At 35.4% G+C, this 18,505-nt stretch overlaps 1 protein-coding gene across 1 annotated transcript in view; it reads right to left on the bottom strand.

Annotated features, from left to right (window-relative positions):
* The window catches only part of COL24A1 (collagen, type XXIV, alpha 1), a 438,816-nt gene that overhangs the window by 154,496 nt on the left and 265,815 nt on the right, over positions 1-18,505 (bottom strand). Inside the window, exons 28-31 of the mRNA XM_011982146.1 lie at positions 14,239-14,292; positions 12,855-12,908; positions 11,531-11,584; positions 10,133-10,186 (exon numbers count right to left, since the gene is read on the bottom strand). Of these exons, the coding sequence (XP_011837536.1) occupies positions 10,133-10,186; positions 11,531-11,584; positions 12,855-12,908; positions 14,239-14,292 (216 nt within the window). The remainder of the gene's footprint in view (positions 1-10,132; positions 10,187-11,530; positions 11,585-12,854; positions 12,909-14,238; positions 14,293-18,505) is intronic.

Below are 18,505 nucleotides of genomic sequence, written 5' to 3'. Positions count from 1 at the left end.
ATGTTATTAGAAAATGATACCAATGCAGGAGCAGAAAACCAAACACAGCATTTTCTCACTTATAAGTGGGAGCTGAATGATGAGAACACATGGACACATGGTGAGGAACAACACACACTGGGGCCTATCAGGGGGCCTGGGGGAGGCAGTGCATCAGGAGGAATAGCTAATGGATACTGGGCTTAATACCTAAGTGATGGGATGATCTGTGCAGCAAACCACCATGTCACATGTTTACCTGTGCAACAAACCTGCACATCCTGCACATGTGCCCCTGAACTTAAAATAAAAATTGAAGGAAAAAAAAAAAAAGAAATAAAGTTTAGCTGGAATGAAAAAAAAAAAAAAAGAAAGAAAGAAAGAAAATGAGTGCTGACTGCATTGTACCTGCTATGCAACTGCTTGCCAGGAATTACTGGGAGATGGCAGGAGCACAGAAAAGGTAAGAGAAAATACTACTGAAAATATTCATGTAAATTTGAAACTTCTCAGTGTTCATTCAATAATTAGCTGCAAAAAAGCCGTTGCAAAAGTCATTCTATAATAAAATGATAGAATACTCTTCCATTAAATTATCACTTTCTTTGGAAGACCTTAAAGTCTTTGTTCAGGGACTTGATTCAATTCTACAGACTCTAACTGAATACCTGTGGAAAAGGAATTGTATTAAGTGTTACGGTGATTTATAATTGAGAGGAAGTTTCTCTATTATACAAATATACAAAAGACAATTTTATATATATATATAAATATATAGATAAGACATGCCAAGGACCAAAACAAGAATTCAAAGAGGGAGACAACCTTCACATCTGTAATGGGAATAAAGATATTTTTAGCAGATGGAGGTCGAGTTCTCATAGACTTATTCCAAATAGAAGAAACTCTACATTGAGGGATAGTATGAGAAAAATTACAGAGGCATGAAAAAAGATGCGCACAGAATAAAAACATAGTTTGTTTGGTTAGGCTATTGATTACATGTTGATAAATATTAAGATGTAAGTGTGGAAAAGAAGACTAGGACTTATAAGGTGAAGGACTGAAGTTTACTTTTAAATAATTTGGCAGAAAACTGATGCTGAATATTTCTATACAGAACAGTGATACACATCTCCCAGGACAACATACAGATTTGAAGGAGTCCTTTAGGCTTCAGAATCTTCTCTTGTATCACATCTGAGATAAGCTTTGGTTTAGCTTTATATTATTAAAAGCTATTTACTGTAATAGGACTCTCTTCTCGGAACTCTTAGGGTAACTGCATTCCTTGATCCTCAGAGGCACATTCATGGATTTGGACAGAACACATACTTCATGGAGGATCTGTAGCTCCACTGATCCTGATAAAGCCATAGCTCCGGCCCTACAATTTCTAAGTCTATATTCAAGGTACTCCAAAATCTATTCCCAACTTCCTTTCTGCTCTATTTTCCAATGAAGGACTGAAAAACTGAACTACAGTCTTACTGTGCAAGACCTTGAAGATCAAGTTGAGGAGCATGGACTTAATTTAATAGATCAGTATTTTTTAACATGTGTTATTCATTCAGCAGATGTATACTGAGTGCGTACTAAAAGCCAGGCATTGTTTTAGGTCCAGAGGACACGGTAGGGAGAAGAGACAAATCCCTGAATTCATAAACAAGCAAATAAGTACGTAAAACTAAATTATAAAATGAAAATATGTAGTTAGGTGTAATGAAGAAAAATAAAGAACTAGAGAGTATCCAAGGTGGAGAGGACTATTTTAGATAGGGTGGCCTGAAAAGTCTCTCTAAAGTGACATGTGGGTAGACACCTAAAAGAGGTAAGATTGCAAGCTACGCAAATAATTTGGGGAAGGTCACTGTAGCAGAAAAAACAGCAAGTGCAAAGTTCTGATGAGGGAGCATGCTTAGAATATTCAATAATTGAGTATCTGAAGATGAAAAAAGAACAATGTTCAACGGATGACTCAAGTCTTAAGCATGAAGGTACCTCAGGACTTTGCTCTAATAATCACCCTCAACCCTCAAGATGATCTTGAAATTTCAGCCATCTGTATTGATTCTTTTTCTCTAGCACCTTCAATGCCTAATTCTTCTCTTTTTGCTCTGAAAGAAACACAGCTAACTTTTTTGAGTAACAAAAGAAGAAGGCCAAAAGAGTGTGAAAAGGAATGAGTGGTCAACATTCTAAAATACTATAAAAAACAAGTAAGGTCTAAATTGAAAATGTGTCCACTGGTAATTAATTGGGCCCTTAAAACTCCTTTACAACCTAGAATTTCTATGCATTTCTTTGATATTTTATTACTGAGTAATTGGTAGAAGATAACAACATCAATAGAAAGCAAATTAGAAATGTAGGTTTGCTTGGGGTGGAGAGGGAGGAGTGGTGGAAGATAAGGAGTTCGACTCTAGATGATCAAGCCCAATGAAGTAGATATCTCCAAGGCTAGTCATAGAGAGTTAGAAAGTTAGAAGTCATTCTGAGTTTACATGGTGGCAGCCATAAGCATTAAGCTTCAAAAGGCCCCCAGACACACAGTTGTACATTTAGAATTTTTTAAAAAAAGATTGTTTGGTCCAAAGATAGAAAATACATTTCATTTCTTAGATAAATCAGATTAAGTGGCTGCCTAGATATATACATAGAAAAGGCTGCATCTAGCTGGACTAAGTCTCATAATTAATTGCCAGTTTCTTGTTTGGGCACAGAAATCACTTACTGCCATTGCTGAACTAGTCCAAACCCCAATTTTTAAGATGAAGAAACTGAAGTTTGTAGATGTTAGATGAGTAGCCTGACTCCCATGATGTCTAACTATACAAAGACTGAACGACTACGCTTTATTAAGTTTATCATATTTTTTCAAAGGTTAGAAAGAAATGAGGTTAATCCTGTCAGCAAGTGAATTCAGGCTGGAATAGAGGACCTGAAATTTAGAAGTTTACAAAATGAATATTAAACATTCACAAGTAAAGTGCTGATTGGTATTGCAAATCAAGGGAACTCCTTCTAAAATTAAGGAATACATATAGTAATGATAACCACTCATTTTATGTTTTACATTTAAAAAATACTTTTACTACTCAAAGCAATCTAGAGATTCAGTGCAATCCCTATCAAAATACCAATGTCATTTTTTCACAGAGATAGAAAAAAAATCCTAAGATTCATATGGAACACAAAAAAGAGCCCAAATAGCCAACGTAATCCTAAGCAAAAAGAATAAAGCTAGAAGCACCACACTACATGACTTTAAAGTACACTACTGGGCTGGGTGTGGTGGCTCACACCTGTAATCCAACATTTTGGGAAGCCAAGAAGGGAGGATCACTTGAGCCCAGGAGTTCAAGATCAGCCTGGGTAAGATGGCAAGACCCTGTCTCTACAAAAAATTTAAAAATTAGCCAGGCACGGTGGAACGTGCCTGTAGAACCAGCTACTTGGTAGGTTGAGGCAGTAGGATCATGTGAGCCCAGGAATTTGAGGCAGCAATGTGCTATGATTGCATCACTGCACTCCAGCCTGGGTGACAGAGTGATACCCCATCTTTAAAAGATAAAATAAAATAAAATAAAATAAAATAAACTACAAAACTATAGTTACCAAAACAGCATGGTACTAGTATAAAAACAGACACATAGGCCAACAGAACAGAAAAGAGAGCCCAGAAATAAATTTACACATTTGTAGCCTGCTGATTTTTGACAAAGGTGCCAAGAACAGACAATGGGGTATGAGTGGTCTCTTCAATAAATGATATTAGGAAAACTGTATATCCAGATGCAGAAGAATTAAATTAAACCCTTATCTCTCACCATACAAAAAAATCAACTCAAAATGGATTAAAGACTTAAATATGAAGACTCAGAACTATAAAACTTCTAGAAGAAAACAGGGGAAAAGCTCCATGACATTGGTCTGGGCAATGATTTTCGGGTTAAAACCTCAAAAGCACAGGAAACAAAACCAAAAACAGACAAATGGGACTATGGTAAACTAAAAAGCTTCTGTACAACATAAGAAACAATCAACAGTTCAAGAGACAACCTGCTGAATGAGAGAACATATTTGCAAACTATTCATCTGACAAGGGACTATATATCCAGAATACACAAGGAACTCAAACAACTCAGTAGTTAAAAAAATAATTCTATTAAAAATTGGGGAAAAGACACGAGCAGATATTTCTTAAGAGACAAACAAATGGCCAACAGACACACGAAAAAATGCTCAACATCACTAATTATCAGGAAATGAAAATCAAAACCACAATAAGATATCATCATATCACAGGAAGAATGGCTATTATCAAAAGGACAAAAAACAACAGATATTGGCCAGGATGCACAGCAAAGGGAACTCTTACATACTGTTGGTGAGAATGTGAATTATTACTAATTCCATAGCCACTATGGAAAAGAGTATGCAGATTATGGAGCCTGGGTGTGGTGGCTCACGCCCATAATCCCAGCACTTTGGGAGGCCAAGGCGGGTGGGATCACCTGATGTCGGGAGTTTGAGACCAGCCTGGCCAACATGGTGAAACCCCGTCTCTTACTAAAAATACAAAATTAGCTGGGCGAGGTGGCTGGTGCCTGTAATCCCAGCTACTCAGGAGTCTGAGACAGGAGAATCATTTGAACCTGGGAGGCACAGGTTGCAGTGAGCTGAGATCATGCCACTGCATTCCAGCCTGGGCAACAAGGTGAGACAACAGGGTGAGACAACAGGGTGAGACTCTGTCTCAAAAAAAAAAAAAAAAAAAATTGAACTACCATACAATCCAGCAATTCCACTACTGGGTGGAATTTTATTATCCAAAGGAAAATAAATCAGATGTCAAAGGGACTTTTGCACCCATGTTTATTGCAGCACTATTCACAACAGCAAATATATGGAATCAGCTAAGTGTCCTTCAACGGACAAATGGATGAATAAAGTGTGGTATACGTACACAGTGGAATAATTTGTAGGAACATGGATGGAACTGGAGGTCATTATGTTAAATGAAATAACCCAGGCACAGAAAGACAAATACTGCATGTTCTCACTTGAAGGAATGAAGAACATACCATCCCAAAATACATCATGAAAACACTGGAGAAATTGTAGTTTCCAGAAGGGCGAGCTGATCTCTCTTCCTGCAGGCAGCAAGCAACCAAGACCCCTCTGGGAGAGCTACCTTCTCCATACCAGCATGAGAAAACAGTCCTTATCACCAGAGACTTAGAATTGAAGGCTGCAATGGACCTGAATAAACACACTTAATGAAGTAACTCGTATCTTCCACCTGTTTTACACCCCCGCTCCCAATATATCTCCTAGTGACTTCCCTAGAAATGTTTACCACTCTAGCTAGATTTTCTTTGTCCTGTCACTTTTTCTCAAATTTATCACTCTTTGTCTAAGAAGTATAAAAGCATCTTGTTTTGGGCACTTCAGACTTCACTCTCTTGTAAAGATCCCCATATACACACAAAACTAATATAATTTGTAGCTTGTCTTTGTTAATCTGCCTAGTGTCAATCAGGTTTCCAGATCCCGCTGAAGAACCCACTGAGGACTAAAATGGGGGCTGGATGTGATCTCTGGCTGCCCTACACACTCATATGTGGGAGCCAAAAAAATTCATTTCATGGAGGTGGAGAGTAGGATGATAGATACCAGAGGCTGGAAAGGGTGTATGGGTAGGAGAGGGAGATAAAAGGAGGTTAGTGGATACAAACATGCAATGAAATGCAGAAATAAGTTCTTTTGTTCAATAACAGAGTAGGGTGACTGTAGTTAGCAATAACTTACTGTATATTTCAAAATAACAAGAAGAGTGGACTTGAAATGTTCCCAACACATAGAAATGATAAATGCTAAAGGTAATGCATACCTAATGCCCTGACTTGTTTATGATTCATTCTATGCATGTAACAAAACATCACACCCACCCCATAAATATGTACAAATAGTATCAATAAAAAATAAAAGAATGTTTCTTTAAAAAAACTCTTTACTTAGAAAAATACTTTCACTTTATTATTTCATTTTCTAAGGCAAGACTACACAGAGAATGAAGAAAGAGAAGCTGTGTGACTACAGTGATGATAACCACATTTAGTTTAAAAAACAACCCAAAGGTCTAAGTAATGCAGTTATGTTAATTAAAGGTAATAAAGCCTAAAGTTGCTAGATAAGAGTTTAAGGCTGGCAGAAGAACTCTAGGAGAGCTTGGTACTCTCTCTGTTTAAAGCAAGAGTAAGCTAATTAACTGAAAGCTTAGCTTTATCAACATCTTTAAATTTCACTTTGGTATTGGTTATAGAAGTTATCTCATGGGTTAGTATATACGTCTGCTTTGACTTCTAAGACAAAATAAGCTTTATGACAGGCTATAAGAAAGTTAGGCAAATAGCATTATAATAGGCACCTAAATCTGGCATAGTTATATTTTAAAATAATCATTTAAAAATATCTCATGGATATCCTCTTGGAGTAACTATGCTGGCTAAAGAGAAAATCTAGTATTTACATTCTTAGGAAAATTAAAGTTGGCTGCACTGAGCTGTATTAGTAAGTTCTCATAGCAGAAATAAAAATTTGATAGCTCAGCTACATGAACTAAGCATGTTTTGTGAAATAAATGCTACTTGAATTATAGGCAATAACTAAATTCACAAATGATCAATTTACAGAACCACTACTTCATATGAATGTTAACATCACTCACGTGCCTAACTAATTAGGCCTAGCAGTCTTTTCTGGCTCATGATTTATACAGCTGAAACAAAATGTTCTATTAAGCAAAAACTAACAATCAGTGATTTTAAGGAAAAAAAATCTTTTGATTCTATTCTTGTTATAAACTATTTCAGGAGAAGAAACCACAGAGGAAGGTCCGGCTTATCATCTGGAGTGCTTCAGTATCGAATCTAGCTTTGAATCTAAATTTGAAAATTGAGGATTGCTTACCACTATATGGTAAGCATTTCCTTGAAGGGACAAATTTCAGAATTTCTATAGGCAGATCAATTTTACCTCCTCCATAGAAAACCTTAAAACATTACATATTTTTAATATAGTTATTTTAATCTTTCCCTCCCATTTAAATCTTAAGCAGCATAGTCTGAATAAAAATACTCAGTTGCATGCCTCTACACTGCCCCTCTAGAGAAACAGTGCAAACTTAAACGTGTCTCATGGTCCTTGCCAATTCATGGTCAAGAAAAAAGATGAGGTTAACTTGCTCTGTGTCATCTCTCCTGAACTTGCTCTGTGTCATCTCTCCTGTTTGGGTAGCTGGACACAGAGGCGTGTAATGGAGTAATACCAGGGGATCAGCTGCCTAGCTCTGAAGAGTTCAATTATAGCTGATGTTGTGCTGATTTCTAGTGACCCAAGAGGCTAAACCACTGTCTTTCTGGTACTGAATTAGAGAATCTGCTAGCGTATATTGTCTACATAAGGGACGTGATTTTGTGTATTATATTAGTTAGCTTTGGTATATTAAGTTATTTCATTTTATTTAATTATTCTTCAGCTAAACATGCAGGGTAGAAACAAAGCTTAGAGTATGTAGGATAAATAATAATACTTTAAAGTTTATGCCATGTTTCTCATCTAAGAACCTGTGTAAGAATGATATTTTTAGTCAATCCTGTTATCTTTTTCAGCTATATAAAAGGCAGGATTACTTAGGCTGTTTCTTGAGATGGTAGGACATTAGTGTTTGTTTGGGTTTTTCCTGTTCTTTGGAAAAATTGCAATATTGCCTGATCCTTCAAAAGCCATTAGACTGTAAAATCTATGTGATTTAGATCTAAGAGATAATTAAGTCTAGAATCTTCCGTGGTATTAATAGTGTTTGACAAATTGCAGGGAATCAGTAAATGTTAGCTAGCTGTATGGTGGATGGATGGGCAGGAGAGAAGCAGATAGGAAGCAGACTCCTTGGAGTAGTCTTACCCTTCATGATGGTCATAGGGCAATATGTTAACAGCGTAAATCACAGTCAGAACAGCAAGGGAGTATAAGTACCAGTTCCATAATGAAAAGTCTCCATGTGGTCTCTGTGCAAATGTACTTAGGCAGAGCTTCCCTCCAACATACTATGACACATATTTGCCACAAAGAGATTACAGGTGTGCTGAAAATAGTGCCTTCCTCAGTCTTTAGGGTGGCAAGGAAAGGCCAGACACAGGAATCTGCAGCCAGGTACCCTTTTCATTTATCTCAGTAGGCTGGACCAATATTCTCATTTTTTTTGTGAGTGAAAAACATTGGGAAGAATGGGTCTAGAGTATTGGGATTACAGCCCTAGTGGGAAATGGATTGAAGAGAGAAGAGAGTAAAAACAGGAATATATCAGTGGCTACCAGAAGGGAACGTCCCTACTATTTTCTTTCTCAAATATTCTGGTCTTCAGTCCTATTTTTGTATACCCAATGTCCATTGTTTACCTAAAATAGTCGTTCAGTAAAGAAAGCTCTCTCTCTCTCTCAAGCCCTTATTTCTAAACAAAGCTTCCTTGTTGGATCCTGGGTAAAAATTTTAAAAATGATGAAGAACCATTTAGGGAGAGAATGAGTAAAATGTATTTGAAGGATGTGAAGAAAATAGATCCTTGGGGAGGTAGGAATTGATGACAAAGTCTCAAATCAGGAAACAGTAATAGGATCATTGAAGTTAGAAAACTGCAGAACAAATGAACTTCCCATATGACTTAATGAGACAGCACAAAGTGGTTTAGGAAAAGACTGTGCTTAGATACACAGCTTCTGCCTAAGGACTCAAATTACTTAATTAACAGAAGGAGCAAATAAGTATTTCTTCTTTTTTTCATCTGTCACAAATTGGTTGAACTTTCCCATTATGACTAATACAAAGTTGAATAAACACATTTGACCTAACTATTGAATGCTGGCAGGGTACTATCCAGTAAATGGCAGTTTGGGTACAAATCATCTATCATTATTTTTTATTTTATTTTAAATCTCATTTGGGCTAATATATTAGAGATGTGACTATAGAGTATAAATCTGGAACCCAGGAAGGAAAATAGTTTTTCAGAAAAGAAACAATAATAAAGGCAAATCTGCTCTCTTTCTTCAAGCTTCACTGAAAACACAGGACATGACTTTAAAGTCATTACTTCAAACTGGGAATTCATTAACAGCCTCCTCCCATTTGCCAACTGGAACTGGAAAACTGCAGGTTTTTTTTTTTTTTTTTTAATCATGGTTAGGTAGAGGATATTTTTAGAATTTTAAAATATTTTCTTCATCAACTCTAAAATTTAAATCAAGGTAAGGTCAAGGCATAACACAGAATCCTTAAAGCCCACATATCCAAATTTATTTTAAAAATACTCCCTGATATTCCATATGGTATTGAATAGCATGGGCTTTGGAGTCAGACACACTAAGGTTTGAATACTGGTTGTGCCATTTCTATGTGTGTCTATAGAGGCCATATACTTAAACTTTGAGAGCCCCGGTTTCCTCAACTGTAATATCTAAGATATAATATCTCTCCCTTTCGGGTGGTTTTGAGTATTGAGATAATATATGAAAAAGTGTCTGGCATGTGACAGGCATGCAGTAAATAGTGGCTCTTATTTCTTTAAAAAGGATTTAATGTTTAAGATACAACTTAAAGAGATGAAGATTTGTTATTTAATTCTGTATACATAATTATTAGACAATGATGATAATAACTTTGATTTACAATTAATAAGCTCTTATTCATCTTGTGTATCTTTGTTCCACTTCTTATTGCTCTTTATTTTGTCATGATGTCATTTTTCCTTGCTATGTAAGTCTGTAGAGAAATGATTCATTTAAAGATCTTCACATTTACCATTCTCTCAAAGAATAGAATTGGAGGTTGGGAATAAGAAACAAGAATTCTATATGAGTTAGTGATATACATAAAAATTAAAATAGAAAAGTGTGATTTTATAACTACAAATGATTATGAGTCATATTTCAATTAACGTAGGGCATTCATCTAATATAATGAAAATAGAAAAAAACCTGACAAGATCTAAGCAGAATTCTAGAAGGTATGATGCTATTTTTGTTGCACATTTTCCACTATTTATGAAGTAATTTGGGGAGGGTTAATGTACTTTTTCCCACAGATTACTTACTCTTTGTCCTTTAGGACCTTGACTCCCAGGTGGTCCTCTTGCCCCCACATGACCCTATATGTTGTAAATTTAAAAATCAGTTGTACAATTCACAAGAATACTATCAGAATAATAGCCATAATCTTTCTTATAACATATATCATTCTCCCAGGACATTCTTAAAATTGATTAGTCTTCCTTAAAAATATGCTTTAATCATACCGCCCTCTACCAATATTCTACTTTTGAAATATTCTACTCTTTGGACAAATTTAGTATCTGGGTGTTTACACCCTGAACAAAAAATGGAGAAGCCTTTAATATTCACTGACCAAGTTGTTTTCAGAAGGCACACATATGGAGTGATGGAAAAAGGAGATATCCATTCAGCTAGTCAGACCAGTCTATTCTGCCTGGCCCATCAAAAAAGCAATGGCTATCATGGTAATATTTCTTTACTATTATTCTAGACATTTATGATAATCCCATCACATAAAAAATAGTTTTTTTGTTATAAAAATGCCACAAAATGTTCCAAATTAATATGCTATAAAAATCGCCTGCAATGGAGATTAAGTTGCTATTTATTATTAAGTCAATTATAATGAATTATTTTTATAGCTACAGTCTTTAATCAAGACTCAGCTGGAAAACAAAATTTATCCGTTAACCTAAGGTAGATAAAAATGAAGTAAACTTTAGTACTTCAAATTTATTTATTATTTTATATGACTAAAGAGATCAGTAACTGTTCTTGAGACTAGTCTTCCTAAATTTAAAAGCCAACAACATATTTACAAATATACTAGAAAATCAGGCTTATTTTTAAAACAGAAGCTTCACAAATAATAAGTTTTTACTGATAAGAAAAGTTCTGCTCAGGGGATCCTACAGGCTGATCTTTTTCATATTTTAAGTTCACAATAGCTGTAAGATTCTGATAAGCAAAATTAATTTAGGGGAAACATTTCATTATCTTTTTGTAAACAAATGGAATATTTTCAATACCCCAATTTTTGTTTAATAAATATATTTTTATGAATTTTATCTGGTTGTGTGAAAATATTTACAAATTTCTAAGAAAAATATGTTAGAACTTACACTTATGATTTATTTATCCAATTGGTCTCACTTTTAATCTTACTAATCCTGTTTCCTTATATGTGGTTATTCAAAAGAAACTTCAAAGCATTTTAGCTTAGGTTGTAGGACTGAAATTGATTATATACCAAGTAGAGGTAAGGAAGTTCAAGATATCATGACAAATTCAAGAGTGTTTTGTATAGTTGGGAGAGAAGCAGTCTCCACTAGTTTACACGACTTACTTTGAATAAAAACCAACAATAAAGCGTAACAATTGATGAGTTTAAATTAAAATACACACTCTAGAAGGAATCATAAAGTCTTTCCTGTACTTACAGGTAATCCCAATGGACCAATAGGTCCTGGAACCCCAGGGGGACCTGGATATCCCTATAATTTAAGGAAAATATTTAAAAAGTAAAATACTTATTACTTTTAATTATTTTCATTGAAGACAAACCAGTAAATTATAAACAATAATAAAAAGGGATAATTTGACCAAGATATGAAAGGCCACAGTAAATGTTCTGCAGACAGACCATAGAAATAAAATATATATTTTATGTAGTTTTATTTACATAGGAACTATATATTCCATTTATTAGAAGGTTTTTGCCTAGACAAGAAAATTGCTAGCCAGAATCACATACTACAGCCTATTTATAAGAGAACATTCATTTCATTTTACTGAAGATCATGTTATCTTATCCATGGATATACGTTATGTTATATAGGTTATGAAACTATATCCTTTTCAGAGAGGTCCAGGAGCTCTCTAATTAAGGAATGTAAATGTGTACAAATATTCTAGCATTTCAAACTTTAGAAGGACCACACACTTTATGGTATTAACACTGATTCAGAAAATGCCTTAGGAGGTAATGATTCTTGAAGTTGATTAGTCTTATAGGCATGCTGAATTTCCTAGCTGACAGCAACTGGAAATAGCATAGCTAAAACAACCACAACTTATAGGACTTTTCTGATAATATAGAAGTTAGTTAAAATCAATTTGTGGACAGTATTATGTGCCACCAGATCCATTACAAGGTATTTTCTGTATGAAAGATCCTTTTATTGATAATAATCATTCACTCTAGTTCCTGCCATACTTAGAACACTATTTAGTAAGTTAAAAAGATGCAACTCAGATATCAAATTTGTCAACTATTTCCTATATTAAAAATGTAAGAGAATAAGATGAATTCTGGATTCAGAGCTCTCATATGCCAAAAAAACTACATCATGACCACAAACTCATGGAAGAATGGCAATGATGATACGCATCATATCAACTATAAGCTGTGGAAGAATAAGTAGAATTCTAATTTTAAAAGGTGAAAGATTTATACAATCTGAAGAGAAACCAGAGTATGCAAAATTCTAATTGAATTTTCTTCTTCATCCATTTTAGCAAATTGTGGTGGTTAAATTCCTCTCCTAAAACTAGAATCATTTGACTAAGCCATCTCATTTACATGCTTTTAAGTACCTTCATATCACATAGCATTCTGGGAGATAAACCATTTAAAAAGAAAATTCTATGGGAAATTTAACATTTTTTACTCAGTTAAATTCCAACCCAGCCAATTCCATCTCTGGAATGCCTTACTTTTATTACGTTCTTTGGAAACATATTTTTCAATCACTGAGCTCTTACCATAACACCCTTTTCCCCCTGGGGACCTAGTGGGCCTGGACTTCCACGTTCTCCCTTTTAAGAGAACAAAGAAAAAAAAGTAACATACAGATTAGTCATGACTGAGCTAAGCCTAGAAAGAAAAACTGTCAGCCAGAATCATGTCTTACATGCATACCTCATTCTTATTTCCAATAATTTTTAAATTTACAAATTTGGCACTTTTATCTTAAAATGGTTAGACTTTTAATAAAATTATCTTAAGACATTTTTCGGAGAAAAATAAGGCCTTATTAAAATGAAGAATATAGAAATTATGGATAAACAAGACCTAAAAGTGAGCATGTATCATATGTAAAATTTTTGTAAGAAATGCTTACTATTTTATGAGACATACAAAATATGAGAATAGTAAAAGTATCAAAGCATATTAAAATTTAACAAATAAGTGTAACCATTTAAGAAAATTTTATTTTATAGTCTGCCTACCACAATTAAGTGCCATAAGAAATAATTCTGGAAGATCATGTCATAGCAGCTTAAAAAGACCAAACTTATTCACATTAAAATTCTCAAGAGTATCAAAATTTTAGCATAGAAGATTTAACTCAGCACAGAAATAACTGAGTGAAAAAAAATTGTAACGCTAATTTTTTAAACTGCGCTCATATTTTGTTACATTGCTAGTAAAAAAATCAATAAATATATATTATGTAGTACTTAAGTAATTGAGAATGTAGTACATGAGAGTTAGAAGAGATATTTAAAAAACTTAACTTAGATTCTACCCTCAGTAACTGCAGACATGGTATTAACAGAGATGAAACAACCAGAGAGTAAGTAAATTTTAGACTATGTGGTACTATTCTAAGTACAGGAAGTGAAGAAATTAGGATGAGAGGAGTCTGTGGACTTCACAGAGGAGATGGGAATTCAGCTGAGTCCAACAGTTTGGTTTTGAAAAAACAGAGGGAAGAAGAGAGGATATTTTAGTTCAAGAAAATAGTAAGGATGGGAATAGGAATAAGAACCAAGCACAAGATGGGGAGAGAGAAAGGTAAAATGGTAACTTATTCTTCTTTTTCAAAAACTGCTTTCTCTGAAGCCTCTCATAGGAGGCCTGCTCTCATGAAGTCGATTTAGATAATATTTTCTAGTCAGAAATCTAGACTGTTCTATCTTTTCTCTTCAGATCACATCTTTATAATCAAAAGGGTACTCTGCCCTGTAAAAATTAGAAACCTATGTGCTATTAGCTATATTTCAATATATTTAAGAGATTCAGTAAAGGGAATGTGCTAAAGTTATAAGTGATTTCTAATTAACATAAAAGATCATACGAAAGTCTGTCCTTTGAGTTTAGCCTAGAATTCGTCCTATAAAACAAAATAATTTAAAAAATTACCTTTTCGCCAATGCTTCCAGTTGTCCCAACTTCTCCAGGTAAGCCAACAGGTCCCTTTTAGGAAAAAAAAAAATAACAGTAAATACACACATATTGCATTGCTATTGTAGTACCTGGGTCTTAAATCACCTGTAATCACTATGTTTCTTTCTAACTTATCCTAAATGTTATCTTGGAGTAAAATCCCTCCCTGTATAGCTATGCAGTCTGTGACTTCATATCAGAATTAATTTATTCAGTCAATCAACAAAAATATATCCATGCCTAAAATATAACAGGCACAATGCTGGGAGGCAATGAGTTTCAAATCCACAGTTGCTGTCCATGTGGAACTGACAGTCTACCAGATTTTATAAAATCCCTGAAGTTTTCATACCTGTTTGATGTAGATATATTAGTTTAAGAAATCATTTCTGCAACTACCTTCTTTGAAAACCCCTCAATATACGAGGGGACAGAACATGCCTATCATTCATTCATCCTCTCAAGAAATATTTGGTGCCTACTCTGTGCCAGGCACCATGATGGTGGCTAAGATTTCATTAGTGAGGAAGACAAATCTAGGCCCTGCCCTTATGAGGCAAAAAGTCTTGTAACAGGGAGACAAAAGCAGCTAAATTAAAAGTTAAATTATTATAAATTCTGACCTAAGCTCATAAAGGAAACAATAATATTGCTGAAGAGGAAAATAAAAGAGAAGACCTATTCTAGCACAGACGGTCAGGGAAGACTGAGGCCTGACATTTAAAATGAAATCTGAGTAATAATAAGAGGCCAGCCAGCAAACAAAGAAGGGAGGACGAATATTCTAGGTAGAGTAAATAGCTTGAGTAAAGAATGAATTTGATTTGCTAGAAGAAGTTAAAGAAGGTAATCAGTTACACCACTTCAGAGTGAACACGTCCCAGGGTTTTTCTATCTTTGTCTTTACGGATTCTCGATTATTTCTCCTTCAAATAGTATAGAAAGCAAAATGAGTAACACAGAACAAGCTTGACAAGAACATAATCTCTTTCCTGACTGTCTTAAATCATAAGCAGTTACTTTCTGCTTTTATTTAAAGACATCTGAAACATTTTTTTCAATAGCTACCATACAAAGACCTTGCTTAGATAGATTCTCATACAATAATATATATTAGCACACAGAAAGCACTGACTCATGAAAAATGACTTGTCGTTTATCTAGTGCATTCAGCATGATTTTACCCTTACAGATATCTATCTATCTATCTATCTATCTATCTATCTATCTATCTATCTATCTATCTATCTATCCATCCATCCATCTATCTAATGATCCCAAGTACAATAACATATATTAAGTGTTTTCTATGTGCCTCATTTAATCTTCGCAACCACCAGACAGAGTAGCATTATTATGATTCCCCTTTGACAGATGAGGCAGATGAATTAAGCAGTTTGCTGAGGCAGATGAGGTTAAATGGTATGGATGAGTTTAAGTGGCTACTGAGCACTTGAAATGTGGCTAGTGCAAATTGACACATACTGTAAATGTAAAAGACACCAGATTTTGAAGACTTATCATAGAAATAATGCAACATAGCTAACTAATGATTGCTTACATCAATTACATATTAAAATGATAATGATTTGATATATTAGTATAAATGAAATATTACTAAAATCAGTTCACCTCTTTCTTTTTATCGTTTTTAAGGTGGCTACTAGAAAATTTAAAATCATATATGTGGCTTACAATTTTGACTTGCATTACATGTCTATTGGACAGCACTGATGTATACTCTTAGGCACTATGCTAGTATTATTGCTTAAATCTAGTTGGAAGTGATTTAACTTGTTTCTGTGGTTTTTAAGTGTAAGAGACTGAACACTTTTATTCTGAGACAATCTGTGATCAATGTTCATGCCCATGGAATTCACTGGTCTCGCTGTGTTCTCCATCATTCTGAGACAGCTGGTTTGATAAAATGGTGAAATGACATTTTTAAGACTCAGTTCCAAGGCCAGCTAGGTGACAATACCTTGCAGGGCTGGGACAAGGCTTTCCAGAAGGCTGTATATGCTCTGAATCAGTGTCCAATATATGGTGCTGTTTCTCCTATAACTAGGATTTTGGGGGCCAGGAATCAAGGGGTGGAAATGGGAATGGTACTACTCACTATTACCCCTAGTCATCCACTAGAAGATTTTTTGTTTCTGCTCATGCTCTGCTGGACTAGAGGTCTGTTCCAGAAGGAGGAATGCTTCCACCAGGACACACAACAATGATTCACTGAACTAGAAGTTAAGACTGCCATCCAGCCACTTTGGGTTTCTTATGCTCCTGAATCAACAGGCAAAGAAGGGAGTTACTGTGTTGGCTATGTTGCTTGATTCTGCCTCCCACAGGGAAACTGGACTACTAAATACAGGAGATCCCTTAGGGTACTTCTTAATATCACCATGCTCTGTGATTAAGGTCAATGGAAAATTCGAACAACCTAGTTCAGGCTGGACTACTAGTGGCCCAAATTCTTTAGGAATGAAGGTCTGGGTCACCCCATGTCTTAGTCCATTCAGGCTACTGTAACAAAAATACTGCAGGCTGGGTGACTTTAACAACAAACATTTATTTCCCACAGTGTTGGAGGCTTAGAAGCCTAAGATCAATGCACCAGTAGATTCAGTGTCTGGTGAGGGCCTGTTTCCTGGTTCATAGATGGTAGAGCCCTCATGACCTAATCACCTCCCAAGGTCTACACCTCTTTATACCTCACATTGGTCATTAGAATTTCAACATATGAATTTTGCAGAGGATAAAAACATTCAGTTCATAATACCCCACCAGCTACAGATCCCAACTAGCTGAGGTGCTTGCTGATGGCAAAGGGAATAAAGAATGGGTAGTGGAGAAGGTAGTTTTAAATAACAGGTATGGCCATGTGACCAGTTACAGAAATGAAGACTATAATTGTCGTATTTCATTATTATTTTGTCGTGAATGTGTGTGTGTGTGTGTGCGCGCGCGTGTGTGCAGCGATTATCTTTGGTTCTTTTCTTCTCATTTCTTTTTTTCTTTTCTTTCTTTCTTTTTTTTTTTTTTTGAGACCGAGTCTTGCTCTTTCACTCAGGCTGGAGTGCAATGGCACAATCCTGGCTCACAGCAACCTCCGTCTCCTGGCTTCAAGCGATTCTCCTGCCTCCAAGCGATTCTCCTGCCTCAGCCTCCTGAATGGCTGGGATTACAGGTGTGCACCACCATGCCCAACTAAATTTTGTATTTTCAGTAGATACAAGGTTTCACCATTTTGGACAGGCTGGTCTTGAACTCTTGACCTCAAGTGATCTGCCCACCTCAGCCTCCCAAAGTATTGGAATTACAGGTGTAAGCCACCGTTCCTGGCCTCTCATTTCTTTATCACATAACATAAGATGTATTGACCTTATAACATAGTATCTAGGTATGGTTAATTTTAGATCACAGTATTTAAGTTACAGGTTATAAAGGAGAAGAGTAAACGTCACTCAAGGACTTTACATCCTCTTTTGGAAAAGAGGTTAGCGAGTTTTTGGTTACTTGCGGGATAATGATACCATGTTAGGCAGAATTATGATCTTGTTATTGTCTTTATTTGAAAGTTAAATATGGTTTAAAGAGATGCATTTGGGGGTCAACTTGACAATAGGGAGGGCTGTCATGATTAATTTTATGTGTTGAGGTCACTGGGTCACGGAGTGCTCAGATATTTGGCTAAACACTATTCCTGAGTGTGTGTTGTTTTTAGGTGAGATTAGCATTTAAATAGGTAAACTGACTAAAGCAGATTGCCTTCCCCAGTGTGGGTAGGCATTGTCCAATCTGTTGAGGATCTGAATAAAACAAAAAGGCAAAGGAAAGGAAACTTTTCTTTCCGTCTGACTGCTTAAGCTGGGACATCAGTCTTCTCCTGTCTTTGAACTAGAACAGCCTTGGCTCCTAGTTCTCAAGCCTTTGGACTTGGAATAGAATTTAAATAATCAGTGCTCTAGGTCTCAGGCCTGTGGACTCTGATAGAACCTGTACTGTCAATTCTTCTGGTTCTCAGGCCTTTGAACTTGGACTGGAACTATAGTGGATTTCTAGGATCTCCTGTTCGCAGATGGAAGATTGTGGGATTTTTTTTTTTTTTTTAGCCCCCACAATCACGTTAGCCAATTCTTTACAAGAAATCAATCTATCCATATCTATATCTTGTTGGTTCTGTTTCTCTGGAAAACCCTAACTAATACTGCCAATCAAATCTGAGTAGGAAAAATGAAATAGA

The sequence above is a fragment of the Mandrillus leucophaeus genome, unplaced genomic scaffold (assembly GCF_000951045.1).
Source record: "Mandrillus leucophaeus isolate KB7577 unplaced genomic scaffold, Mleu.le_1.0 Scaffold235, whole genome shotgun sequence".
In the NCBI taxonomy this organism is placed as follows: Eukaryota; Metazoa; Chordata; class Mammalia; order Primates; family Cercopithecidae; genus Mandrillus; species Mandrillus leucophaeus.
This window is presented reverse-complemented; position numbering and strand designations above follow the sequence as displayed.